Source organism: Oryzias latipes, chromosome 13 (genome assembly GCF_002234675.1).
Source record: "Oryzias latipes chromosome 13, ASM223467v1".
NCBI classification, from domain to species: domain Eukaryota; kingdom Metazoa; phylum Chordata; class Actinopteri; order Beloniformes; family Adrianichthyidae; genus Oryzias; species Oryzias latipes.
This window is the reverse complement of record NC_019871.2, coordinates 30,057,312-30,085,302: the sequence shown is the minus strand read 5'-3', so window position 1 is coordinate 30,085,302 and position 27,991 is coordinate 30,057,312. Positions and strand designations below refer to the sequence as shown.

Genomic DNA, 27,991 nt, shown 5'->3' with positions numbered 1-27,991 from the left:
CTTTTTAATTTATTATACTGTTTATTCTTACTACCATTTGTCACTACTAATAAACTCATTCAAGTTTATTTCAAACACAGTTGCTGGTAATTAAAGAAATGGTTAAAGAAGCTTTAAAATACTGTTACCTTCGTAAAAAAAAAAACCATAACTCTTTCATTTATTGTTGGAATATTATTAGACCTTGTTTTTTAGTTTCCGTTTGACCAAAAAAAAAGAAAGAAAACAAAAACAAAGAACATGACACATCTTCCAATTTCACTTCCTTTATTTCATCAATTGTAAAGCCAAATTTGAAAAAACCAGTGAGGGGACGTGCAAGTGCTTTTTAATTCACTGTTTCTGCTTTAGAAGACCTAGTACGGTTTTGGGCAGGCTCCTACTTTTGTTTTTGATTTGTCAGAGTTGCAAAAGGTCATGTAGAAAGCCGTTTGAGGTTTGATGGACCTATTTTTACCGATTCTTTTCACGAATTTTATATCCCAATTTATCAAGAAAAGCTAGGTTTCGGTATGCTATGAAACAAATAAACGTTGAGACACCTCTTTAAGATGTGGGAGAAGCCCAAAAGGCCCGGATAAAACCCACACAGGTGTATCGGAACCAGATCTGTGTTTTTGTTTTAACTACAGAAAATATTGCTTGTCCCCAAGTTTCTTTCCCCCCTGAATTCCGTTTGTGTTGGTAGCCCCTTCCTAATGCGTTTTTCTTTGCTTAGCAATTTGAATCCTCATTTGATCTCAGTTATGTCCAATATTCTTTTATTATTTGAGATCTGTTCTGGAAAAATACAAAGACTTTGTAAAATTAGCTTATTTCCTACCACCCTCACGTAGAAGCTCATTTGGAATCTAACACTGTGGTTTCTATTGCTTGTTTTGGGAAAATAGTCAGATCGGCAATAAACGGAGGTGGTCTCCAACCCCCTCCCAACATATTTTGGTTCATTAAACACTATGCAACCTTGTTAGACTTAGTACGCTTCTAATTAAAACGATTTTTGTTTTTTGAGCTTCCAATTTTACGTTTTTAAAGATGAATTAAAAAGCCTTGTCTGGTTTTTGCACGTCCCCTCCTAGTTTTTATGTTTTCCTTTTTGCCAATGAAATCCACCTGGTTTGGGTGGAGCACGCTCCTCTCCTGCCAAGCTCTCCATGAAGATCAGGTCGGACTCCCTTGAAGGCCAATGTGAGTTTAGGGAGAACCCTCGGGAAAGGCAGGGGGGTTAAAGGAGCTGCAGAAAAAGTGTGCTAGGAGCACAATGTAACAACCCCCCCCCACCAGCACCACCACCACCACGCCAAGGAGTCCTGTTGAAAAGAGTTAAAGAAAAGAGTTAGGAAAGGACACTGCTGTAACAAATACAGCTTTATTTTGGGTACATTTACTTTTTTTACATACTGTAGTGATTGTTTAGGATAACAACTCACCAAAATGTGAGACTCAGACGGTCCTGCCAACTCTCTCTGGAGGAGATCTGCACACGGCATCCACGAAGGTCACAGCAACACCGACGAGTCTTGGTCACTGCAACAAGGAAAACGAGGCAGATCTTTCTGTGAGAGTCAGCATTAGCACAATCAGTGGACAGAGAACCCAGAAGACATTTAATGCGTGTGAGGAGCCTTTGTCCAGTTTCCCTTTAACTAGTATCTTTACCCCATCTGGATTTTCAATTATACTATACTATGTTTCTTCTAACAACGTTCTGTTTTTTAATGTAGCCTAGTGCCGTTTTTCCAAACATCCAACCAAAAGTAAACCGAAAGAAAAAAAGTGTTGGTAAACACGGGACCTAGTAATCATGGGAAATGCCACTTTTTAAACCAATTCCAATTTTAAATCTGCCTATGTGGCACTAAGAGTAAAAACTTTCATTTTAGAATATTGCCATCGTCTGCCCCTACTTGCAGCTAAACTTTAGTATTTTTCATTTTCCTTTACACTTTACTTATTTATTCTAAGGTCAATTTAGGTTTAAGATTTTCTCTGAAATTTCTAAACTTTTTTAAATTTCAGACTTTTGAGTTCTCTGTCCCTGTGTGTGTGTGTGTGTGTGTGTAGATGTGTCTGAGTCTGAGTGTTTTCTTTTTCTGTTATCTGAGCCATGGATGGTGGAGCAGATCTTGCAGGTAGGGGCGCTGTTCTTCAGAAGTATTCAAACATGCTTGGAAAAAGTCTTGGCACTCTGGAGAAAGAAAAGAAAAGTAAAGCAAAGATTAAGGTCAGATAAGGTCAGAGCCTCAGCATCCATGCCGAGAAAGATGATTTCTTACCTTCTGACAATTCACTGTCAATCATCAGATCCCCTTCGAGAAAATCCATTGTTGAGAAATCGCCGTGGGAATGGAGGGTTTCATACAAAACTACCCCAAGCTGCCACACTGTGGTTGACCCTGGGCTACAAAAGCCTTTAAAGGCTTCTGGGGGGGCATTTATAGGAGTTCCTGGAACAAAAATAAATATTAGTCATATTCCTGCTCATTTGACATGTTTTTATTTGTTGATGCAGATCTTCTACCTGAAAATCCTCTAAGGATGGAATCCTTTTCTGCCATGCAGCTCACTCCAAAGTCTATAAGACGAGCTTGTGGTGTATTTGAGTGGCTTTGAATGAGGATGTTTTCACTTTTGATGTCTTGGTGGAAGATATTTCTGTCCTCGAGGTCGATGGCTGTGCGAATGAGCTGTGTCATTATGATCTGAAATAGATAAAAAAGAAGTAATAAGCTGAGGCAGCAAAGCACAAGCCTCCTTCTAAAACAGCATGCACGCCGGCCTCGTCAAGATGCGTTCAGGTGGCCACCTCCAATGAAAAGTCTCTGTGAATGTGCATTTTGGGCCTTCCCCTTTATAACTCTCGCTGCGCACGTTTTTATGGCCGTTTTCAAGCTCCACGTACAAAACGAACGGCCATTGAACATGTGTTGCAAGTCAAACCAGGTTGAATTTTGACCATTCGGGACTCGGATTGAGTTGTGAAGGATGAATGACATCCCCCGCAATTTACAAAAGTTTACATTTTGTGCCCAAATCGAGAGATTTGCACCGCTTCAACATTTTGCACCAAGCCTGTTAAAGCGAAGAAGCCAGTGTGAACACCATGGGCTAAATGGGTTTTCAAGAAGCCGCGTTCTTGACCACGCATCACATGCCCAGTGTATATGTAGCTTTAGAAGTACTCTTCTTTCTAATGTTCTGAACCTGCTGAAAGCTACTTTTGCTTCTGCAACACTTAACTACTTTATGAAACAAGGTTGCATTGAATAAACATTTCAGCTTCAGGAAGTTTCTGCAGAAACAGAACATCTCAAACCAACACAGACTGCACACGGGCCTACCTTGGCTTCTTCTTCTTCCAGTGTGCCTCCTTTGGTATCAATGTAATGAAAGAGGTCCTCACAAGGGATTGGTCTCTCCATGACCAGGAGGATTTCTCTGCCGATGTCATACCAGTCCAACAGGGCTACTGGCGCTGCTTTTCCATCTGAAGGAATGGATTCATCGTGTAACTTTAACATTATGGCCACTTCAGAAGGAACCATTTTTCCACTGCCATCATCCTGAAGAATCAAAACAAAGAGAGCATGAGGAAGAGAAGCAGAGAAACCCATTTAGAGCAGAGATACTCAGAATCATTTGGCTCAAGCAACTTACCAGTTGTTTATTTCTGATGAAGCATTTCAAAATGTGCTTGATGGCTACCTGCAAGACACAAACAAGAGCATTTCTGACTGTGAGATGACTGACAGGAGACAATCTGGGATCATTTAGATTTCCCCTCCATCAAAATCTATTTTCATTCAGACCATCTAAACCACAAACATCAACAGTCTGATTATAAATGAATGTATCCAAGTACTTTTCTCATGGTTTCATAAAAAGTCTGTAGCTCATTTACTGTAGCTGCATACAAAACACTTACTGGTAAGTTGTCAGATTTCCGAAAGCCACCATAAATGGATCCATAACCTCCTTCAGCAAATTGATATTTTTCCACATATTTGGCTTCAAATTTATCTGAACACAGAAAAAAACAGAAATACAATATTAGTTCATTTATGATTGAAAATGATATTATTAAACATAACAGTATAATCAAAAGGAAATGTTTTACAATCATCAGACCTTTATCGGTAATCTCAGTTTTCTCTGAGGATGTTGCAGTTTGTTCGGCGTCACTGGAACTGGAATCTGAAAATGACAAGATATTGCAGAGCTTTTCTTTTTTTACACTTCTACTACCCCTTTGTGCTAAAACTTAGGGGTAAACCTGTATTTAAGTGTTTTTTTAAATATGTATTTTTTAAAAACGGGCTGTGAATTTTAAGAAGCAACCTTGGTAAAGTTGAACCACAGACACTTGCTTTGATTGTAACAATTAAAACAAGTGCTTAGGAAATGTAAAATATGTTGATGCAAAATAGAGACATTCATTTGGTTGCAGTGTTTGCATTTTTAAAAGTGTTTAAAAGTGTTTAAAAGTGTTTGCAGACTTTAAAACAAAGGCAACTCATTTTTACGTTTTGAGATAGTCTGAGAGGAGTATGATTCTTTTCTAGTCCTTCATTTGTTATGACACTTTTATTTTTAATTTCTTTCCTTGTCCCTCAAGAAAACCATGGGGTCTGTGTGTCTTATTTACCTTTTAGAGTCGTTTTCCTCTTCTTCGGCCCTATTACTTCTTCTTCCTCTTTGTCTTCCTGTCTTTTCCTCTTTAGTGTTGTCACTTGGGTCTTGTCTTGGGTGCTGGCAGAGGGTTGTGAAGGCTCAGGTGCAGAAGACTCAATCGGTTTATGGTTTAGATGTTTTTTCTTCTGTTTCTTCTTTCTAGGGAAAGACTTCCTCTCGGCGTTTTTGGTTTGTCCATCATCTGAAGATCAACAACAAAACAGCTTAATTAGTAAAGAATATTCATTTTATATTTCACAGTTTACTGCTCGAGTTCACATCAAGTATATCAATGTGTTGGCGGCTTTTATTTGAAAAGCTAAATGAGTCGAGATGTTATCACAAAAACACAAAAGTTTGTCATCGTTGGGAAGCAAATGTGTAAGTAAAGGTTTTGCTGGGACTCTCATTTCCCACCATATTTTGGTTTGTCCTTGGCAGAACTTTCATTTGAGGTTTATTACACAAAAACTTGAGTAACAAAAAATGTTCCTTATTTTTAATGTACGCGCCTTACTTTTTTCTTTTTGTTGTCAAAGAGTGTTGCTAAGCAACTTTGAAAAAAGGGCTCTCTGATATCACTGATGCCATGAACTGTTGCTAAGTGACACAGCATGTGACTTTGGCTTCTTTTTAGTGTTTATGTTTAAATTGACACATTCTGAAAAACACTTCAGTATAAAACATTTTGGAAAAAATGTGATTTTATTACATATGTACTGTTGTGAAATGTTCGTTAAAGGTTTGGACGATTTTAAACCAGTGATATATATTAGGAAATGCATAATGTTGATAAAAATCCATCATAATAGAGACATTTATTTGGGTGGAGTGTTTGCATTCAGCTTCAGAGCCATTTTAGAAACAAATTTAGGACTTCAGTGTTTCTTTTGACAGTCGACTGCTGTCGTGAGCTTTGAGGCCCACAAACTGACTCTGTCTTACAAAGCAGACTTAAAAATACCAGCAACTCAACTTTTGAAAGGATTGTGACAATCTGGTAGTTTTTAATTTGTCACGCTAGTTTTATTTTTTTAATTTTCTGAATTTTAATTTATTTTTGTAGCACTGTACTGTCAAATTATTAGTGAGATGTCCTTTAAAAATAAATTAGAATTAGACCTAGTCTGTTCAGCCTACAAGTTGTAGTGTTGTTTGGGGTCTGTGTCAGTTTATTTACCTTTCAGTGGGGTTTTCACCTTCTTTGGCTCTATTATTTCTTCTTCCTCTTTGTCTTCCTGTTTCTTTCTTTTTAGTTTTCTCACTGGGGTGTTGTCTTGGGTGCTGGTAGATTGTTGAGAAGGCTCAGATTCAGGAGTCTCAATTGGCACCGGGAACGTCCCTTTTTTCTTCCTTTTCTTCCTCTCGACTTGTTGGGAAAAGCAGGATGAGTTAAAATATTATCATAGCAACACAAAAACCAAACTTTGACATCTTCACGAAGCAAACGTGTAACTAAAAGTTTTGCCGGGACTCTCATTTACCAGTATGTTTTGGATTGTCCATGGCAGAATCTTTGTCCATGATCGTTCCTTGTTTATTACACAAAAACCTGAGTAAATGGGAAAGTCTTTCCTTAGTCTCAAAATGTGTGCTTTACTTTGGAGATCGAAGAGTGTTGTGGTTTAACCGTATTGCTAAGCAACTTATAAAGTGGGGCTCTCTGATATCAGTGATGTCACAGTCTGTTGCTAAGTTACACGGCATGGAACTTTAGCATTAGTTTACTTTTTGGTGCTAACATATGAATCAATACAATCTGAAACATACTAAAACATATGTGAAAAATGTGATTTTAAAACATCAGTATTGTATTTTTCAGACCCAAAGGTCCAACACATTATATTGTGCATAAAGCAAAAAAGCTGTCTACACTTTGACTACACTACCCATAATGCCTAGAGGAACTAAGCGGCAGGGGATTGGTCAGAGTGGTTGATAGGAAGCTTTTCTTGTAAACTGAGTTTGTATTGTATATTTTCTTTATTAAAAATGAATCCATTGATTACTTTAATTTATTTCCATCTACAAAGTTTTAAATGTCCTAGAATGCTTGAATGCATCACCCAGTCCACCAAACCCCTCGTGCAGATCAGTTTTAACAGCCAATCAGAGGTGGTGGCTGTTCCGCTAGGCCCAGCAGCTCTCGCATCAGTTTCTGAGCACGTTTTTACCACGAGTCTTTTCACTTTAACCACGTAAGACAGGAGAGCCCTTGCTGTTCTAGCAGAGCAAGCTGTGGAAGCTGTGAGAGGCGTCACAATCGTGGGTGTTAGCTATAGCAATTAAATTCTCAACGGCCATTTTGAGAGTTGTAGCAGCTGAAATCCACGTCTTTGAATCCACAACATTGGTGAGAAATGTGTTCCTGTAGCTGTGATGCTCCCCTGAAAACCCGAACAAGTTACCAAAACTAATTTGCCACAATCAATGTAAGTTGATTAACTTAAAAGTATGATTTTTCCATAACATAAAATGTTTAATTGTGTGCTACTTGTATTTTATGATAAGAGTAAAATTAAAAGCGTTACGTTTGTGCAAATCAAATATATGCATTAAATATGACTTATTTTTCCTGTTAAGACAACTTAATTGTCATCAGTTACAATGACTCACCAGTTTGAAGTTTTCAAGCCACAGGAATAAGTTTGCACAACTTAAAAAAATAAGTACACAACAACACAATTTTATCTTAACAGAACTTAATCTTTACTGTACCATGGTCCGGTTGAATACTTGATTCTGATTGGCTGCTGGGTGTGCAAGTGATATACAGTACCACAGGATAACCCCACGGTGAAAGAAGTAGTTCCGGTCACCTAGCTTAAATGTTTTGTATCACTGCGCCGGCTTCTTTGTAACAACCTTTTGCTTCATTATTTTGGACAAAAACAAGAGGTAAGCGGTGAACTTTCTCATATTTATAGATATATATATATATATATATATCGCTTTATATTGCTGAATCTTGATTGCAGCGCTTCCACAGCGTGCGTTAAAAAGTGATAATGCATACTTCGTGGGCCATTAACCCTGACTTAGTCCCCTTCGGGGGTAATCAAATCTTTTGAGTCAGTACACCCCAAAACTATTCATTTCAAAACTTAAATATTTTTAGGCAAATGATTGCCTAAAAAACATTAAGTAACAGTAACTTAAATAAAGATGTCATAAACGTCTGCCTAACAATATTATTTGCTCACTCCCTTCTGTGCAATGTTGAAATTAAAGAAAATTACACTTAATAAAAACGTCAAAACAAGCTAAACATTTGCGTTACTTGATAAAAGACAGTGTGAACTTTGAGTATATAGTGCAATATTTTTGAGGCATTTTTTAGACAAAGGGAGATAACTATAGTCTGTTATAATGCTTTATGACTCCTTATTTCAACTTAGTTTTACATATGTGTCATCAAGTCATTTTTGAGGATCTGCAACCTGGATGGTAGTTTACCTTCTAGACCAAGTCAAATCTTTTGAGTAAATTCAAACGTGTTGGTCAGGGCTTTGGGATATTTGAGTTGCATTGCATAGATGAGTCCAAACATTACCACGAAGGCATCACAGAATCTGGGGAGGCTGACCACTTCATCATTTTCAATCACAACAGGGATTTCTACAGGCTCGTAGTGCACTGGACTTGTGTGATGGTCGTTGATGACAGTAAGAAGCCCCACTATGACACCATCAAGCTCTGGCTCATCAGACTCATCCTTCTGCATCTGTAAAAGAAAAAGAGAGATGCTAATCATGATCAAATCAACAGAAAATACAGTGCATCTTGATTTAAGAGAGTCCTGTTACAATCCAATACCTCTGTAGTGATAAATAGAAAACACCTGTTCTACACCCAAATTAAGCAACTTACCAGAGAATCTAAATGCAGTGAAATATATACATATTAAGCTAATGAAGTAATACTGTTCAAGTTTGTCATACTTAAGATCTTTATCACAGGAAACAATACGCCGATGCAGTTCCTTTGTAGTGACACCAAAGAAAACAGACCATTTATGAAAACTGTATAGACTAAACAAAATGACATTAGCATTTTTATGAACCATTTACGTAATAAACAGTAGTATCTATTGGATACATAAAAAACTCACTGTGCAAGTTTTAAATCTCCAGAGACATCCTCATGCAGATAAACAGGCGGGGCGTGAAGAACAGTAGTGGGCTTGGTGTGAATGTCCTGGATTTCCAGTTTACATAAAAAACAAAAAAGTACAGATGCAGAAGTCAATTTACTTAAAGCTTTTGTCAAGTTGTTCACATCTTCAATGCAGTCAGACAAATATAAAATGGACAAAGTGCAATATTAGGGGTAGAAAAATAAAGCTAATTGTCAAAAAAAGAAGAAAAAAACACAAAACAAAACATCATCATCATTACTACTGGATAAACTTGAGATGTCAAATAATTAATTTACCTGCTCATCGTGATTTTTGTTTCTGCCAGAGCGTCTGCAGTTCCCCCAGTTTTTGATGCCTTTTGTCTGGTCATAAGTGGTCATAGGGTCATAAGTCGACCAGGAAGATGATGGTCAAGTTCAGCATAAAAGGTGTTGGGCAGGTTCTGATTTGTAATCCGCAGAAACTCTGCATACACCTGAATAAAACACAACAACAGACTTTAATTATAAGTGAAAAAATATCTCAAACCCATGTTTAAAGCAGCACATGGATGCCAAATGAGTAAGAATCATGATTTTCCTTGTAAGAGGAGAGCTGATCCACATTACCTCCCCCTCTATTTTCAGAGCAGGCCACAGGTCCAGGAGCTCAATAACCGGTGGACAGGACATCACTGCAGGAGGGAGGAAAGAGGAGAGAGAAAACCCCAAAAAAGTGCTTTAGAAACCCAGGTTACGTCCAAATGACCACCCTAATCACTATATAGCGTATTCTCCATTTTGTAGTGCTGTCCAAATCTACAATTCCAAAATCAAGTGCCATAGAAATTTCCCAGAAGTCTCTACAAAAAAAGTGTGCATCAATGCTCACTATATTGACGAATATAGACCACGATGCATATGGCTGTACGTGTCCGAATTGTCCCTGAATATTTTCAGAATTTTAAAATGAACTGGTGAATTTTAAGACATTTTTTTCATCTTTTACTCCACAGCCTCTTGAAGTCTGGCGTCTGGCCTGCTGCAGGGGTCAGATTCCCCCCCTCCTCCCCCTGCAGGGTTCCTGCTCATATGTTAATTAGCCAGCAGTGACAAGCAAGATGAGAGGAGTTAGAATGAGGCCACAAAAAGACAGTTCAGCACTGAAAGACTGCTTTTTCATTTTTTTTTTTTGTATGTCTTTCAGTGTCGTGCGGTGAGGTTGATGACTGGTGAGGCACCGATTCCTCTGGAGTCAGATTTACTAAAGAACTGAAAATTTCACCTTTCATCCAACGGCAGCTAACAGCTTATAAAACACACAAGAGCATATTTGTCCTCCAGAGAATATTTCTTTTGTAGACATGGATAGAACACTCTTCTTGTGTATAAATTATTCATATGTACTGAAAACAAATTAAAGTATACAGATGTGTTCAGCACACAAATTCTGGAGCTTTATTTAATCAGTTATCAATGTTGTCTGTGAAAATGTTCATAAAAATAAAATAAATTATCTTACTTACATTTTTTTGCACTTACTCCCAAGTTATTAAAAAAAAGAAACATTGAACATGTTTAGCCTTACTTTTTCTATCCGTGCACCGATTTTCCCTTTATTTATGAGTTTCTCCCAATGAGTTATATCGCTAGAGGAGACATCACGTGGTTCCTCATGGGAGGAGAGCACCGCCATCTTGGTGAGGACAAGTTACTACTGCAGTGCATGCATGTGAACACATTTTTTGCATAATACCAGTTAATTTTGCGGGTTTCAACTGCCAAATCAGAGCACTGAGTCCATGAAGGAGGAAGGTATATCATTTCACAGGTAAGTACTAAATTTTTTTTCTTTTAATGCTGCAGGGGCTTCATTAATCATACACATGTTGACATGCATGATGCTGCAGGGCTGTCATCAACATGCTGCATGATGTTCGTATAATTTGCTTTTGACATAAATGTACATTTTATTTAGCTAAACCTGTATACAGCATACTAGGCTATTTTAGTTATATAGATTTATACATTTCTGACTCAGTGACTGAACTTTTCTTGCAGGTTTCCAATGGATTCAGACTTAAGGAAAAAGTGGATCTTAGCAATAAAAAGAGCTAACCCAGATGGATCACTGTGGTACCAACTAGAATACAGTCTGGATATGTTAGAAACATTTGTGGAAACACATTTAGATGAGAGGCCAGACTGTTCGCTTGAAACCTGAAACCAAACCATCTGTGTTATACTCACATGAATCAATATAAATCTATTGTTTTTCTTTGTTGTTGTTGCTTTTTTAGGGTAAATCTCTTGTTCACTTTTGGACTTCTTTTGAATATTTATTTTACTATTATTATTATTATTATTATTATTATTATTAATAGACTTATTATTTATTGACTTATTATTTATTTATTTATTGTTTTTTATTGACTTACTATTGATTTGTTATTATTATAATTATTATTATTATTATTATTATTATTATTATTATTATTATTATTGACTCATTGTTGGGTTTTTCTAAATAATTTAAATTACATGTCAAAGAGGTCTAAAACTTCTAAATGTTTAGAAAGTATTTTTAAAAACTCTTTGAAATTATTTTTTTCTTCGTAAGAAGTCCTGCAACAATGCATTTTCATTAAAGTTTGAACTTTTAAGGCTGCCTGTTTCTCTTCTTTAACAACAACAAATGATGTATCTATATATATATTATATATATAAATATAATATATTTACATACATATATAAATATATATAAATGTAAAAATATATATAGTATAAAAGCTACCTAGACACCACTAAAAGCAATAGAAATCATTGTCATGTGGGCCTCGTCGACCTCACCAAGATGGCGTCACGCTCCGCCACCGTCGGCCAGGCTTCCCAAGCGGGCGTGTCTCCTCTAGTGATATAACTCATTGCCCTGAAACATACCTCCATTTCTGGAACCGAAAGCTGCGGTTATCAACTTCCTTAGCCTCAAGCTTATCGTGGGAGCTAGCATAACCTGCTTTCTGAAACAGGCCCCAGGGGCCTGTTGCACAAAAGTAAAATTAAGACATCCGGGATAAATGACTAAGCTGAGCTCAATGAATCCAAAACATGTGCGTCTAGGCTTAATCGGTTGCACAAAGACCAAGCCAGGATGAGCAGACACGGATTCATCAAGCCAGGTGTAACCAATCCTGGATAGGTGCGCGCTCACGGCTCACTCAAACAGACCCCGCCACAGATCACAGATAAACTGATTTACCATGGCAACTAGAGCCGCGTACCTTTCCCCATCGGAAGAACAAATCCTCATGGAGGCATACGAGGAGGTAAAAGATATAATTAAGAAGAAAGTCAACACCGCCACAGTGATAAAGCACACTCAAGATTTTTTTAAATTAAATTACCAGCCAATTGATTTTACGAAAATGTAACTTGTCATTTCAACCAGAAAATGTTATGTTTGTAAATCTTACGTGAATGAATCATGTCGATCGTACATAAAAATAATCCATTTAAAAGTTACTAATTTCAATCATGTTGATCCAATATGATACCGTTGAATTGGATACATTAGTAATCGCAAGGAATTGTGGGATTCCATTTTCTTTGTCTATCTGGGCAGATTGGGGTCTAAGTGTGAGTTTTTGTCCATGGGTTTTATTGTCTAGCTGTTTTACTCTGTTTTAACTAGTGATTTAAACTGTTGTGTTTTTTTTTTTTTTTGCACCATGAGTTAGAGTTTGGGAGAGGATGATGACCAACCGCCTTGTGCGGTAAACTATTCATGTAACTTAAAACAGAATTTGAGCTCCTGTCTTGTGGTGTGGGACATTACTGCGCAGAAAATGTCTTTGATATGAAAATTAAAAGACCCATTGGTTGAACCTTTGGAAAACTACATCAATGTCAGATGTATAAATAAATTTAAAGCAAAAAATTAAGTTATATCAACATACATTGTGTTAGGTAGTCATACAAATTTAAGTTGAATAAACTTAATTTAATGAGGTGTGACCAATTGAAGTGATTCAATTAAGTTGGATCAACTTTTTTCTTTTGAGAGTGAGCAACAATATTAATTTAAAGTTGGGTCCAACTGCAGTATTTAGATTGAATCAACTTAAATTTATTAGTTTGAACCTAAGTACATTAAGTAGGACCAATATGATTCATTTTTGTTCAAGTAACGCTATCTATTCATGTGGAAATCATTTCCATAATTTTTTTATGTTCATTCAAAGTGAACGTTTTTGAGTGTAGTTTACCTGCTTTTTTTATCCTTATTCAATAAAGGAACATAATGTTACTCATTGTGTTTTCATATTTTAATGGAATGTGTATTATTTTATATGACAGAGTACTAGGGCCCACTAAGGAAAAAAGGATAAAGTCATAAATTTATGAGGCTGGTTCTTTCTGCAGAAAAGCAACATATTCTTTTTACAGTTTTTTTTTTTTTTTTTTCCACTACTTTTTATTTAAAGAATTAGTCATGACAACACAGCAACTTCAATAATACCAGTTACGTTTTCCTTATAAAAAGACAAAAAGCAAAAAGGAAATAAAATAATTAAAAAAAAACAAAAAACAAAACAAAACAAAAAACTAAACTGTATTGTATGACATTTCACTCAAAACAAATATCTGCACTCAAACAAATAAAAATTATAATTACATAAAACAAAACTTAACAACGAACATTGCTTCTCTTACATGATACCATCACAGCTCTCCTTTTCAAAAGCTTTTAAACTGAGGTTGCAAAATTCCGTGCGGTTGAGATCAAAAATCTGTTGAATCATCTATTAGTTCTAATTTTTGAATATAATTAATAAAGGGTCCCCAAATTTCCTCAAATAGGTGTTGTTTGCTTTTATGAATATACATTATTCTTTCCAAAGGAAGGCAATACAACATTTGTTTTAGCCACTGATTTATGCTAGGTCTGCTCATGTTTTTCCAAGCCTGTGCAATACACCTTTTAGCCGTTAAGAAACTGATATCAATAAATGTACTCTCTGTATTACTAAAATTATGTTTCACTGGATATATAGTCAAAAGAAATAGGGCTCAATGTAAGTTGTTTTGAGATTATTTTTTCTATTGTAATTTTAACTTCTTCCAAAAAGATTTGTATTTGGTGACATTCCCACATGCAATGCTTCAATGTGCCTTTAAATCCACATTTTGCACAAACATCTGGTATGTTCTTATTATATTTATTTAGTTGCACTGGTGTCGTATATAAACGCATTAACCATTTAAATTGTAGTATTCTCAGTCGACTGTTAATAGACATAGAATGAATCTTACAACATGCCCTTGTCCAATCATTTTCATTAATATTGAGTGATAAGTCATCATTCCATGATTTTAATTTACCATTTGAGTTCTCTGATGTATTAGATGTCAATAAGTTATAGAGGTCCGAAATTATGCCTTTTCTTAATTTGTTTTTCATCATCTGGGTTTCCAGCTGTGAAAGAGGAATTTTGTTAAGACTCTTTTGGTTTGCATTCACAAAGCTTCTTAACTGAAGATATTTAAAGTAGTGTTTTTTATCCAGGTCGTACATAGATTTTAGCTCCTCAAAGGACATAAAGGTATCAGACTGTGAGGGGTACAAATCTCTAATTGTTCTAAGTCCTTTGGATGCCCACGTTTTAAACGTTGTATCCATTCTTCCTGGTACAAAACACTTGTGACCCCAGATTGGGCTGAATTGTGATAAAGAATTTACTTCTTTTAAATAGTTTTTGACCTCAAACCAGACCTTTATCATGTGTTTCAAGAAAGGATTTTTGATTTGTCTTTGTAACTTTCTTATTTTATCGTAGTATAAGAACGACGGTAAAGGTATTTTTAAATTGTGGGACTCCATTTCCACCCAATGTGGATTATTCTCATTAGAGAAGTAAAACATAATGGAGCGCAGATGTGTAGCCCAGAAGTAATGCTTAAAATTAGGGCATTTTAGCCCCCCTCCATCAAATGGTAAGTATAGTAAAGTAAGACGGAGTTTAGGTTTTCTGTTGTTCCATATAAAGGCTACTGTGATTTTCTTTAACCAAGCAAATAATTCTAGAGGGGGTGCCAGAGGGACATTTTGGAACAAGTATAGCAGTTTTGGCAATACGTTCATTTTTAGGATATTTATTCTTCCCATTATAGTTATGGGCAGCTTCATCCATCTGTCTATTGAATCTTTGATTTTTTCTTTTAAGTAATCATAGTTACGTTGGACAACTTGATCCAGCTTTGGTACAATTACCACTCCTAAGTATTCAAAATGTTCAACTACTTTAAAGTGAGATGTTTTGGAAGTGGGGTTTTGCCTTTCCATAGAATTTAGCATTAAAATTGAGGATTTTGCATTATTCACTTTATATCCTGAAATACTTCCAAATATTTGAATCACTTCCAGCACTGCTGGGATTGATGAAGTAAGGTTACTCAAATATAAAATGACATCGTCTGCAAACAAAGAAATTTTGTGTTCAGTGGGTCCTATTGTGATTCCAGTTATCTGTGTATGTGCACGAATCGCTGCTGCAAATGGTTCTATTGCTAAAGTAAAAAGCAAAGGAGAGAGAGGACATCCTTGCCGACATCCTCTCTTAATTTTAATTGGCTTAGAGAAATTTCTATTTGTTAAAACTTCCGCTGTCGGGTCTTTATACAAAATCTTGATCCATTTTATAAAGTTGGATTCGCATCCAAATCTTTCCAAGATACTGAAAAGATAGGGCCACTCAACCCAATCAAATGCTTTTTCTGCATCTAATGACAGGAGAGCAGTATCTCTGTTTTCTTTTTTATGATAAATGATATTTAAAACTCTTCTCACATTATGAGATCCTAGTCTTCCAGCAACAAAGCCATTCTTTTTACAGTTTTGATAGTTATGAAAATGTGATACTTCGTATTCTGGCACATCAGCATGTCTTCGTTTATGAAACCATACTGAAGGACAATTTCACGAAATGCCCCACATCTGTCATTTTAACAACTGTCCTTCTTTAAAACAACTGGTTACAATATTATGACTTGTCTTTTTTCCCTCTGTGGCCCTAATATTCTATCATTTTACATATAGCCTTATAGTCTATGGGAAACTGTAAATTATCTAATGATAGCAACATCATCTAAAACTCATTATTTATCCAAAATGATTGAAATTAATGATCACAAACGTTTAAATAATGACAGTGGGTCTAGTTATATGTGATAACAATATATAGTGAGCAATGAAATAACTATTGGTTTCCATTTGTGGCGACTGCTGACTGATATTAGGGATGAGATTAAATAGATCCTGGAATTTAGCCTGGTCTGGAGCAGGCTAGCTCCACAGAATAAATCTCCATGGTAACTTATACCATAACATATCCTCCTGCCCCCTATCCAGCTTTAGTGCAACCGGATTGGGGATCAATTGAGCCAGGATCACCAAGATATCCTGGCTTAATCCCTTATCCTACTTTTGTGCAACAGGCCCCAGGAAACCTTTTGGAATGTTTACAAACGCAACTTCCTGGTGCGTCACAAACTCAAAGGATACAGCTGAACGGATGCACTACGCTGAGCCTTCAAAATAAAATCCTACTATAAACAAATTACAGTAAAATATCATAGTAAATGATTTTTTGCACTATGTATTGCTTATAAATAAATCATCTCATTAAATAAATATATATTAAGTCCAAGAAAGGTCTTAGTAAAGGCTTGCATATTTGTTGATGCATCGCAGTGAAGTGTTTGTTTTGAAAGTTTGTACAGGAAGTGCGCGGTGAAACATGGGAACATTACTAAGGCTGCTCAAAGAAAAGCGGGAAGCGCCATGGGAAGATGTTGATTATTAATTGCGACTTAGTTTCTTTTTATTGTAAATGTAAAAAGCAATTTTTGAACCACGTTATATATTTCAATCAAATATCAGAAAAATATTAGCTGGTGACAGTAATATATTCAGTATCTATCGGGGTCAAAGTGAAGGTGGGTAAAAAACAAACAACAAAAAAACCCTACACGTTGACAAGATATGGCATTGTGTATCATTCACAGCGTGGTGGTTTGGCAAAGGGCTGGATGTCGTGAACTCGTGTCGTTATGTGTGGTTGCTAATGTGTCGTGTCCCCCCTCCCCCCGTGAACAGGAACATGTCATCGTCTGCTGTGGAATATACCATCGGTGGAGTTAAGATCCACTTTCCCTGCAAGGCTTACCCATCCCAGCTGTCCATGATGAATTCGGTGAGTAGACGTTCTAGCGCTAATGAATCATTCCGCTGAAGAACAGTTGATAACCGATCATAATACACGTATTGTTGACGGTCACGGACACGTGGACGGTAGTCTTTTATGGTAAAGTCACAGAAAAACCATGAAACTCACCTAATAATATGAAATAAAATTACATTTATTACTGAAAGTAATTAATAAATATCAGACATTTCTGTTTGTTTAACACAAATCCTCAAAAGCAAGCTAATGGCACAATTGTATGACCTTATTTTAGCATCAGTGTTTTTTGACAGCCAAACTCTTTTTAGAATAGTCCGGATCCTACAGATGTCTACCAAGGTCCCCATCAGCAAACTATTGGCCCAGATCTGAGGGACCGTTTCTCCAGTCTCTGCAGATGTTCTGCAGGACTTCCATCAGGCGCCATGAATGAGCAATAGTCCAATTTTTTATCTTAGTGATTGAGTGTTTTTTTTTTTTTTAGTTAATGAATGTATTTTAGTTAATGAATCTGGTTGGAAGATGCATCGTCTGTGATTGAGACCCGGCTTTGTGATGCTGGGCGGCACATGTCACTTCAGATTGCTCTGATAGTCTTGAGACTTACACCCAGGACCAGATGTAGCAGATAAACATAGGATTGGAGTTTACCTTTAATGTCTTTGGTTGTTGTAGGCATGTCGGTAGGCCCTCTCATCAGTGTTCATTGGGGTACACAGCATGTCATCAAACAGAATATTTAAACCACTTCACAGACAGATTAAAAGCTCAAAGTAACCATCAAAACTTTTACTTCTACGTAAAAGCGAGTTTGTGGCATATGACTAGAATGGACTTTCAGGGATGATCTGAACCCATTGAAATCTGCAATTGTACCCACAGACTACTGACAAGACTCCCCTCTACCCCCCCCCCCCCTTTTTAAACCTAGCCCTGACCTGAACCCTAAGCTTAACCCAGTGTTTTCTACCAGTGTGCCACGACACAGGAGTGTGCTGTGGGAGATGGTCAGGTGGGTCGTGGGAAATTGCCCTCATTAACTGCTCTAAAAACATTTTCCATCTCCAGGATATCAGCTCTGTGTTCATCCAACAGGTCCTGATAAAACACTGAGTAGTTAGGAATATGAAAGATCATAAAATACTTTTTTTGATTTGATTCTATTGAAGACATTTTGATCAGAATGACGGTATCGCGATTTAGCCGCAGCTTCAGCTACATCATCAGTCTGACCAATCAGAAGTGGTTAAAGTCTTCACTTCCTTGTTATGATTTAGCTCATAAAGTCTCTCAGTTCCAACAAAAATACCAGCCAAAGCTCGTCTTTAGCGGTGTAGCTTTCCACAGAATCTGGTGTCAGACCGTGGAACAAGTGAACAAAACAATGAAGATCAGAGAAGAGAGTCTGTCTGCCATCCGCGGCAGTTTTTGCACTACATCTCCCATGATGCATTGGGTTCAAGTGATAGAGTCTCAGCGTACAATGAGTCTTCCCTGTTAAACCTCTTGAAACAACAACGAACACACATCAAACAGTTTTTCAATCTTCTTGATGAAATCAGGGGGGTATTCCAGGAAGCATGTTTAAACTAGCCTGACTTTAAGCCTGAACTCTGCCTGAAATCCGCCTGAACTTGCTTACTCTGGGTATGTCTGTTCCAAAAGACCGGGTATGAGTTGGCGTAATTGCGCTCGACTTGGTAACCCTGGGTTAATGCTCGTGCACGGCAAGTACATAAAGACATTCTCAATGGATCACCGATTTCCGGAGTCACCATGGAAACACGTGGAGAACCAAAGAGAGCGCTATACTTTAGTGAGACGGAGTCTGAGATTTTAATGACGGCGTATGGAGATTATATGTCCATCAAAAAGGTAACACGGCTGCATCCTCAGAAGAAATAGTTTCTGCTTGTAGTAGAAGAACAGACAAAGTAAACGCACAAGTTTCTGATCTTATTTCCAGTTTCCTTGTGACGCATATATATATAACTTATCCAATTTTGCCACCTTAAATGAAATACTTCTATTGGTAACAAGCAACTGAGTTAAATTTATTCAACCTAATTTCTTACGTCTATAAAACTCAATAATTGTTTCTACAACTCAAATTTATGTATTTATCCAACTAAATGTCATATTACTCCAATTCAATTAATATTTTTTCCATCTTAATTAATTATATTTCTTGATCTCTCATATGTCTGAGTATGAGCCGTCAGATATACTCATTTTTATAACAATTAAAAAGGACGGGGGAAAAAATGCACGTTGCGCTCAAATTCATTAAAGAATTGTCCGTCTTTGTCATCACCCTTACGATTGGTAGGGGTGCTATATAAACTCATCATCCTCTCCTTCACTCTCACTCATGGTGCAGAGACATAAGCACAGTAGGACAAGATAACTCAGCAAAACATGGCAAAACACAGTAAAACAGCTAAACAACTAAAAAAATTTGGTCAAAAAGCCACACTTAAACCAAAATCCGTCCAGACAGGCAAAGGGAATGGTATCCCACAATCCCTTGCGGTGCCGATCTAACAGCAGCACCAAAGTTACACCTACTTAATTGAATTAATTTGAATGAAAGTAAAATAACTGTCTGATAAATACGTGTTATTTTTAAACTGGCTTAACAAACAAATAATTTATCTTAACTGAAGCAAATAATTAAGTTAGATCAAAGTAAAAAGTTTATCTTTCCAACATCCATGTGTGGTCTTATCACCCTCTCACGGTGGAAAAAGTATTATCTGAGCTTCTTCATCCACTAAATCATCTTCAAATGGACACGCCATACTGCTTCACCTCTCTGAAAACAAACTAACCTTCAACTAAACCTGCTCCAGACCAGGTTATGTTCAGAGCATGAGTTGCCATGGCAACTTGACCTACCCTGAAACATACCTCCATTTCTGGAACTGAAAGCTGAGGTTATCAACTTCCTTAGCCTCAAACTTACCGTCGGAGCTAGCCTAACCTGCTTCCTGGAATACCCCCCAGAGGTCAGCAGTTTAGTTCTCCTTCAAGGTTTGTGTTTATTAACAGCCAAACATCCCAGAGTTTGGTCCAAGTCATCTTTCTACCCGAAACACTTTTCTAACAACATCTGGATCATTTTAGATAATCTAAAAATAATCTTAAATATTTAAGAAACAGGATTAAGGTGAAGTGGCCAACAGACACAACTAAACTAAATTGAAACAATTTAATCATCTAAAAAGAAATAAATAAGTTTAAGTTATCAAAGACTTCATCTTTGATTAAGACAAAAGAAAAACTAACAAAACTTCAAAATGTTCACTATTTTGTTGCTACAGAAAAACATAAATATAATTTTAGTCTTTTTGTGTAAATTCTATCAAACATATTGTGATCATATTGTTAAAAATTTACAGTTGCCTTTGCACCAACATTGAAATGAACATAAAAAAGAAATAAATCACTATTTAGAAAGAATATATTTGTTTTTTGTGAGGTTACATAATGTTAATAAACTGGATGGAAAAACAACTACCAGGGTAAACCTTTAAATAATTTAGTTGAAAATTATTACGAAAACGAACTTAACTTTTATTACAACTTTTAGAAAAAACAGCTGCAACTTCCGGCTTTTTCTGCCTCAACTATCACCAAAATGCATGTGAGATCATGGAGGGACTGTACATCAATACAGACTATGAGTTTCTCCTTTTTATAATTTTTGGATGCTGGTGTGCGGCGGGATGTTGTCAAGGATAAAGTGTACTTTATCATGTACTTCTCATCTCCTCTTTTCTTAGTAATTTCTTTATCATTCAGTTCTCCATGGCTCTGCTTGGGGCAGTGCGATTCATGTGTTGCCCCACTCCCCTCCAGGGAAGGGGAGTGGGGCTGATTCCAGATTCCATGGTCCTAGACTTGGCTGTGGACCTCACGATCTGGGTCATCTGTGTTCCTGTACCTGACCGTGTACCTTGTCTCGGCTCTTACACTGAGCTGTGGACCCTGCCTCCGGCTCGTCTTGCGCCCCCAGCCGTCCCCCCACTCATCTGGATGAAACTGATCTGCTGGACTATTTAAATATGTAGTTGTACAGTTAGATAAACTAGTTCTTCTCTATGAGTTCTGGTACATCGCCTGTCTGTCCTGGGGCAGGATCCCTCCTTACTGTGGACACCCCTGAGGTTTCTTGTTTTTTTCCGGATTCTGGCTTTTTTAGGAGTTTTTCCTTATCGCAAAGGCGGGTCTAATGGCAAGGATGTCCAGTTTAGTTTAGTCTGTTTAGTTTAGTTTAGCCATTACCTATTAAATTCTATGACTTTATGTTCTTTTTGTTTATGTTTCTTGATGTTTATTACAAAGAGTTACCGGCATGATGCCCATTGAGACGACTATTGTTGTAAATATTAGGCTATATAAATGAAATTTGATTTTTGATTTTTTTATTGAAATGGTTTATTTCAAGCAGTCACAGAATAATGCCCAAAACAATACAGTAAGCATTCATACATTCATTCAAAGACATATTAAACTTATGATAATTAGATATTAAATCAAAGATTGCTTTAAAAGGAGTGGAAGGAAGTGAATTTATATAATCCCACCCCTGTTAATTGAATTAAATTAATACATTTAAGCTAAACTCTAAACCCTTGTACTTTTTCAGTTTATTTTGGAGCTCAGGTGTGTTTACGTGACAGTTGGAGTGTAAATTCATTTCCACAGATTGTCCGGGGCCTGAACTATGGCCAGCACTGTCTCCTGGAGAGTCCGACTGGCAGTGGAAAGAGTTTGGCCCTCCTCTGCTCTACTCTGGCCTGGCAACGGGCTCAATTCGGTAAGAACCTTTTTTGCCTTGCTTAGAAATACTGATGTGATTGACAGGCGACTCATCCAGGGTGTATCTGGCTTTGCCCATCAGTGGCTGTGATAGAACCCCAGTGACCCTAAAAGGACTTAAATGGGTTACAAAATGGACAAATGAATTAAAAAACTGGTTTATTAAAACATACAAATAGATTTCAGTAAGTCTGATGTCAGTCAGGTTATTCATGAAACACCTGATGAGAAATATTTGAATGGACATTTGCCCTCTCTGGGTGGGTGGAGTGCTCCGGCTCCAGGGGAAGGACTTTAAGTATTTTGGGTTCTTGTCCACAAGAGAAGGAATTGGTGCGGCGTCTGCCGTAATGTGGTTGGTGGCTGTGCCGGTTCGTTGTGAAGAGAGCTGAGCCAGAAAAAAAAGCTCCCAATTTTTCTTTTTAAATTTACTAAATTTATTTTTACAGTCACTTTATTTTTTCCCCTCTTTTTATAGCCATTTTCTTTTTCTTTTTATAGTCACTTTTTTTCTCTTTCAATGTCACCTTATTTTTTCCGTCTTATTGTATTTTATCTTGTAAAACTTGAGTTTAGATTCCCTGTTTAGACTGGAGCTTGAGAGAAACAGAATTTCAATTTCTATGTATGTGAAAACATCATAGATATTGACAATAACATTTACTCTGACTTACCGGTCGATCTACTCACCTATGGTCATGATCTCTGGACATGAACGAAAGAACAAGATCCTGAATACAAGCGGCTGACATGAGCTTCCTCGGTAGGGTAACCGGGCGCTGCCTTAGAGATGGGGGAGAAGATCGGTCACCCGGAGAAAGATCGAAGTAGAGCCGCTGCTCCGGTTGTTTCCAGATCATGTCCTACTGGGCGGAGGCCCCGGGGAGACCCAGTTTGTTTGTTGGCTGGTCTGGGAACATCTCGGGGTCCCCCTGGAGGAAGTGGCAGGGGAGAGGGAAGTCTGGGCATTTTTGCTTAGACTGCTGGTTCTGAATGAGCGGAAGAAGATGGATGGATGGATGGATTTTGCTGCTGAGTTCATTAGTTTGATGACACAATTCTTAAATGACTAAATGCTAAAGAGTCACTTGTCTCATTTTGCAGACTTAATGTTTAAATGTGGTCTCATTTTTACTGACAGCTGTTTCTCTTTTACCTCTAAATGTCAGACAAAATTCAGGACGGAGGCTGCATAGGGAAGAAAAGTCCGCCAGAAAAAACCTCAGTTGACTGCAAGAAGTCGGACATCCCCACCCCGTGTCTGTGTGCCTGTCACAGAAGCACCAGCAAGACTGCAGCCGCCGCCACGCCTGGCGTTGTGGACCTCACAGTGTCTCCCTGCAAAGACTCTCCACAGTCATCACATGCAGCGCGGCAACACGGTGAATAAGAATCATAATAAACGAGAAGATCGGTGCGGGAACTGAATGCAGGAAGTGGCAGCCACGCCTCTGTCCTGACCAAGTATGAACGGGGAGTGAATGAATAATGGACACATTGCAAACGCTTTGAGCGTCTAATAAAGCGCTGATCAATCTAGTCCATCATTATTATGAGCTCAAAGGATCTATTTGACTTGTAAAAAACTAAAGGCGCGTGTTGTTTGTGTGCAATAAGATGCACTAATATTAATAAACAGGATAAAACCAGATTAGACTTCAGTGAGTTTAACTTTTAAGGCCAAACAAGCTTGAATCCTAAACACGTGCAGGAAAGCACAGTAGAAATAAGTCATACTCATCCATTTTTACGAGCGCTGCAAATCTCAACACCTGTATTCCAGATGCACAAGGAGGTAGTTCAAGTTTTGGGAGCAGAAGGAACAAAGAACATGATGCTTCCATGTAAGATGGAAGAGTGAAGTTTCTTAATGACTGGTGCTAACAGCGTTTGTGTGTCAAGAGGGCGACAGATGCTCCTGCCATGGCAATTCTATGTTGGTGCTGAGTCACACATGTTGCCCTTTCTAGGAATATAAATATTGAGTTTTTGGGTAAAATCAGAAAAAGAATAGAGGTGAATAATAGGACTGTTCCACGAGGGCTTATACCTTAATTAGAAATCACAACAACATTAACATACGTTAATCAATTACTCTAAATTGTCCATAGGTGTGAATGTGAGGGTGTATGGGTGTGTGTGATTGTGACCCTTTGACAGACTGGAAACCTGTCCAGGATGTCCACTACCTTTACCCATAAGTGGCCGGGATAGGCTCCAGCAGCTCCATGACCCAGAAAGGGGAGAAACGGGTTTAGCAGATGAATGAATAAATGAATGAACAAAAACTGATGATAAACACATCAGTTCATTGGTGTCTATGCTGGAATAAATGAATATGCTTCTCTGCAGATAATCTCTTTAATGCAGGAGTAAAGTGTCACATAATGGTATCAGCTATAGCATGATCCCCTGGATCTTCAGATGTTCCTTTTTTAAAGTTCAAGACAACAATCCATAACTATGCAGTACTGGACAACTCTCCATTTCAACTGATAACTCTGAACTCATTCAGTTAGACTTTCCTCCTCAGTGCTGCATCCTTACAAGCCATGTCTATGTTCCTGTTTCTTTGTAATAACTGAATTGGTCTTTTTTGTTTTGTTTCAGAGGCTTCACCAGCAGAGACACAAGGCAGAAAACCTTCCATAGCATCTCGTCTGTCAGAGAAGCTCCAGGCATCTGTGAACTCAGACGGGGACAGAGAAGACGACTTTAAACCCGACAGAAAACGCATTCGTTCTGAGGAGCAAAAGGTGGGCTTCCTTTTAAAGTGTCTTTGACTTCATAGGACCACAGAGAATCGAGGAAAACAAAGACGTACATGGATCTATTTGTGAATGCATCAGAGTGGAGTGGAATAAGGAGACTTTGGCCCGCCCATTTCAGTTTCTACATCAAAACTGAAAGCATTTTCAAATGGCGGGTTTTCATCTGCTCCTAAATCATCATGATTTAAATGCAGAAATACTACGAAACACAGTTTATATGTTAATGTTTCCTTCACATTTCCCACATCAGGAGAAAATTACTACAAGAACATGTTAAACACAGCCTAAAGCTTAAAGCCTTCGTCACAGGCACAGTTTCTAACAGTCAGGCTACACTGACTTATGAATTGTACAGCACTGAAGGGCCCCTTGTGCAGCAGGTTGGGTTTTGGAGGGGTTAAAAAAAAAAATCTGTACGACGCGCCTGCATCTCAGCTGTGTTCACTGCGACCTTTGGCCTGCAGCATGCGCTTAGAAAAAAATGTGCTTGAACATTTTCCCTACAGGCTCAGTGACCTTGTTGTTTTATGCAGGTTTGACCATTTTTCACTGCAGGCATCCTGTGTCTGTGACCACGGCTTAAAAAATGAAAATTGACCTTCATTCTTTACATTTGGACACAGTGAAGTGAGCCGGTGTTTGTTCCTCAGAGCCAGAAAAGACAGCGCCTGCAGAACGGAGTTATATTCATCGATGACGAGCCGGAGCCAGAAACGGAGCCACCTCTTTTTCAGACTGATCCCACCAACAACCAGGCAGCTTCATCCTGCTGTGTACCTGTAAGTACAGTTCCATCAAAGGCAGCATGGGGGCAGTGTGGTCTGCTAATGATTGTTGGATTCAGTGTATAGTGCTGCTGTGGGGTAACTGAACGCTGTCTTTTAAATTGTGTCAGTGTTCTCATCTCTTCATAGACACATTCTGTCAGTGTCTCCATTTAGGACTATATCAGGCTCTACAGCTGTAAAGGCCATACAGCTTAGAAGTTAGAATGCTTATGTCCCTCATTATTTCATGTGAGATGACTTTGATTACAGTTGCAGGTTTCCATTTAAAGGGCCTATAATGTTATAATGTTAATTCCTCTCAAAAACAACCAAAAGCAGTGTTTTGATCCATTCACGTGTTTTTGAGTATTCCTCTGAGCATCAGACCCTCCCAACCCACGAAAACCTGTGGGTTCTGACATTGTGGCGTGAATACGTGAGAACAGCCCCTTCTAGGTAGAGTGTGCGCTGCCAGCTCCGCGGCCAGGCAAACACACACACCCACTTTTGTCCTTGGAGCTATCAGAATACAGCTAAACCAGGTGTTCCCAGACGTTTTCCAGTGAGGGGATCAAATAGTCCTCTTTGGGTTATTCACAAAAAAACCAAAAAGCAAATATATAATAATACTATGTATCAATAAAAAACAAATAACCCTATCTGGGTTCTTTTCATAAAAAGTTAGGTAATAGAAAGTAACAGTATTTTAGATTTTAGAAAATCAATAAGAACTAAGGATCTCTGTGAGTTGTTCACAGAAATAATGCTTCTGTTGAACCATCCACAATGTTAGGTCAATGTTTAACTTCAGCTGTAAGAGCAGAATCTCTTAAATGACTCATATGAGTACGGTAGTCTCTTAAAGTTTTTGTGTTCTTTCCTTATAATCCAGTTTTGGAGGTTCCAGGAGGCTAGTCTATAGACACCACTGTGTTCTCTCTGATCAACTTCCTCCTGAAAATCACAAAGCAAACAGGCTAAGAAACCAAACTAAGTGATACAGCAAAGTGCATTTCAACTCATAAGTGGTTATTTAGATTAATTTTATCCCAGCAGATTTTTTTATGATTATATTTGTTTTATATATCTAAAAGGGCTCATTCAAGTCAGAAAAGTGACTATTTACTGGATGCTCATCAGCATGAAGCTGAACGGTGGGCCTGCATCTGGCTGGTGAGAAGTTGAATATCCGCTTCCATTGTCAATCTTGATCTCAGTGGACTTTTCAGGAGTTTCATCCGTGAAAAGGTCTGCAGACACACAGTACAGACCAAAAGTCTGGACACGCCTTCTCATTCAAACGAATGGGAAGGCGTGTCCAAACCTTTGGTCTGTACTGTATGTGCTGCCAAAAAGTGTGGACATCTTCAATGCGCTACTTTTTATATTAGTACGTGTCATTTGGGTGGGGAGCATTGAAGTCAATGAGACTGTTGGACTTGAATGCGTCTTTCAAATCATCACAGTTCTGTAACTCGGCTAGCTCAAACTGATCAGAAGGCTGGGCTTCATTGATGTCTGCAAGAACAGGGTTTTGGAAAAGACTGACTCCTTTTGCATGAACATGCAGTTGACCTAACTCCGCTTTCGGCATTTCCAGTGCCTCCACACACTTTTCAGCTGGGAACGGGACCGCTGGGTTCTCTGCAGAAAAGTTCTGGGTAGCAGGGGGATTGGAGAGGTTGTGCTTTTCTCACTTGTCCCATAAGCAGCGCTAGTTTCACCTCAAGTGCCTTTATATGGGAAAACATGTCACAAATTAGTTTTTCCTGGCCTTGTAGCTTCAAGTTAAGGCCGTTCAGCATTTCTGTCATGTCTGTTAAAAATGTGAGGTGCCATTTCCATTCTGGGTCCATGAGCTCTGGGGCCGTTTTGTCTTTTGAATAAAGAAATGCGTTAATTTAGGGCAGCAGCTCGTAAAAACACCTGAAAACCTAGACAGGAATCGTCCATTTGCTCTGATAAAGTTGATCCTTGATACAACAACCTTCACGACAGAATCCCACTTCAGCACTTTGCAGCACAGTGCCTGCTGGTGAATTAGGCAGTGGACCGGTAGCGGGGCGGTGAGACTGCGGTTTTTTTATCTCCTCGTTCATGCGTCCTATTAGACCCCAAGATACGCCCACCAGACTCTGAGCTCCATCAGTCATGATGCTGGCATGCTTTGTCCAGTCCAGATCCAACTCTTCCTTGGTTCTACATACGGTACTTTGTCGAAAATATCCTCCCGCGCTGCTTGCTTGCCTGTTCATTAACACAATGTAAGACCAGCTCTCTTTATTTGAACATGTTGTACTTTGAAGTGCATTTTCGATTGACAGTTAACCGAATGTCTTTCGGATTTGACTGTTCTGCAGAAACACGACTACAGTTTTATTCATTTCAGATTCATTATTTAATTTGGCCACTGGGTGGCGATATACTCCACAACATTGACAGGCTTTTACTGTCAAACTTGAAGAAGCTCAAAAATGTTGGTGCTTCATATGGTAAGGAGAAATATTCTGTACACAATAATTTCAATAATTTAGCCTCGTCAAAGGTTTATTCTCTAGTGGGGATTTTAGTGGGACTCACCAAAGATCAACTTAACTGC

The 27,991-nt window shown here is 38.1% G+C and overlaps 2 protein-coding genes and 2 long non-coding RNA genes across 11 annotated transcripts in view; 2 read left to right on the top strand and 2 right to left on the bottom strand.

The window, feature by feature from the left end:
• Nucleotides 1-250: 250 nt before the first annotated feature.
• On the bottom strand, nucleotides 251-7,540 carry LOC105358310 (serine/threonine-protein kinase pim-1). The gene is made up of 11 exons (XM_011493913.3): nucleotides 6,156-7,540; nucleotides 5,852-6,040; nucleotides 4,646-4,873; nucleotides 4,129-4,194; nucleotides 3,926-4,020; nucleotides 3,658-3,705; nucleotides 3,342-3,563; nucleotides 2,522-2,702; nucleotides 2,277-2,447; nucleotides 1,431-2,188; nucleotides 251-1,310 (listed from the first exon to the last, which is right to left on the bottom strand). The coding sequence occupies exons 1-10, from the start codon at nucleotides 6,193-6,195 to the stop codon at nucleotides 2,097-2,099; spliced, it is 1,332 nt and encodes a 443-aa protein (XP_011492215.1). The 5' UTR covers nucleotides 6,196-7,540; the 3' UTR covers nucleotides 251-1,310; nucleotides 1,431-2,096.
• Nucleotides 7,541-7,625: 85 nt separating this feature from the next.
• Nucleotides 7,626-9,527, bottom strand: LOC111948405. Its single transcript, XR_002874398.1, has 4 exons — nucleotides 9,418-9,527; nucleotides 9,106-9,284; nucleotides 8,783-8,868; nucleotides 7,626-8,395 (listed from the first exon to the last, which is right to left on the bottom strand). It is a non-coding gene; the product is annotated as an uncharacterized LOC111948405 (long non-coding RNA).
• A 96-nt stretch (nucleotides 9,528-9,623) lies between these two features.
• LOC111948406 lies at nucleotides 9,624-10,312 on the top strand. Its single transcript, XR_002874399.1, has 2 exons — nucleotides 9,624-9,714; nucleotides 9,804-10,312. It is a non-coding gene; the product is annotated as an uncharacterized LOC111948406 (long non-coding RNA).
• A 1,452-nt stretch (nucleotides 10,313-11,764) lies between these two features.
• brip1 (BRCA1 interacting protein C-terminal helicase 1) overlaps nucleotides 11,765-27,991 on the top strand; it is a 131,965-nt gene continuing 115,738 nt past the window's right edge. For 5 of the 8 annotated variants that reach the window (XR_002874397.1, XM_011482983.3, XM_023961282.1 and 2 more), the window contains exons 1-6: nucleotides 16,588-16,782; nucleotides 16,943-17,039; nucleotides 21,741-21,852; nucleotides 23,024-23,236; nucleotides 24,465-24,610; nucleotides 25,276-25,404. Coding sequence is in view for 7 of the 8 variants with exons in the window: in XM_011482983.3 (XP_011481285.1) it covers nucleotides 16,947-17,039; nucleotides 21,741-21,852; nucleotides 23,024-23,236; nucleotides 24,465-24,610; nucleotides 25,276-25,404 (693 nt within the window). In the remaining variant the exon portion in view is untranslated. Of the gene's footprint in view, nucleotides 12,114-16,586; nucleotides 16,783-16,942; nucleotides 17,040-21,740; nucleotides 21,853-23,023; nucleotides 23,237-24,464; nucleotides 24,611-25,275; nucleotides 25,405-27,991 lie in introns of those variants that run through there. The other 3 variants (XM_023961280.1, XM_023961281.1, XM_020708495.2) reach the window with 3 other exon arrangements.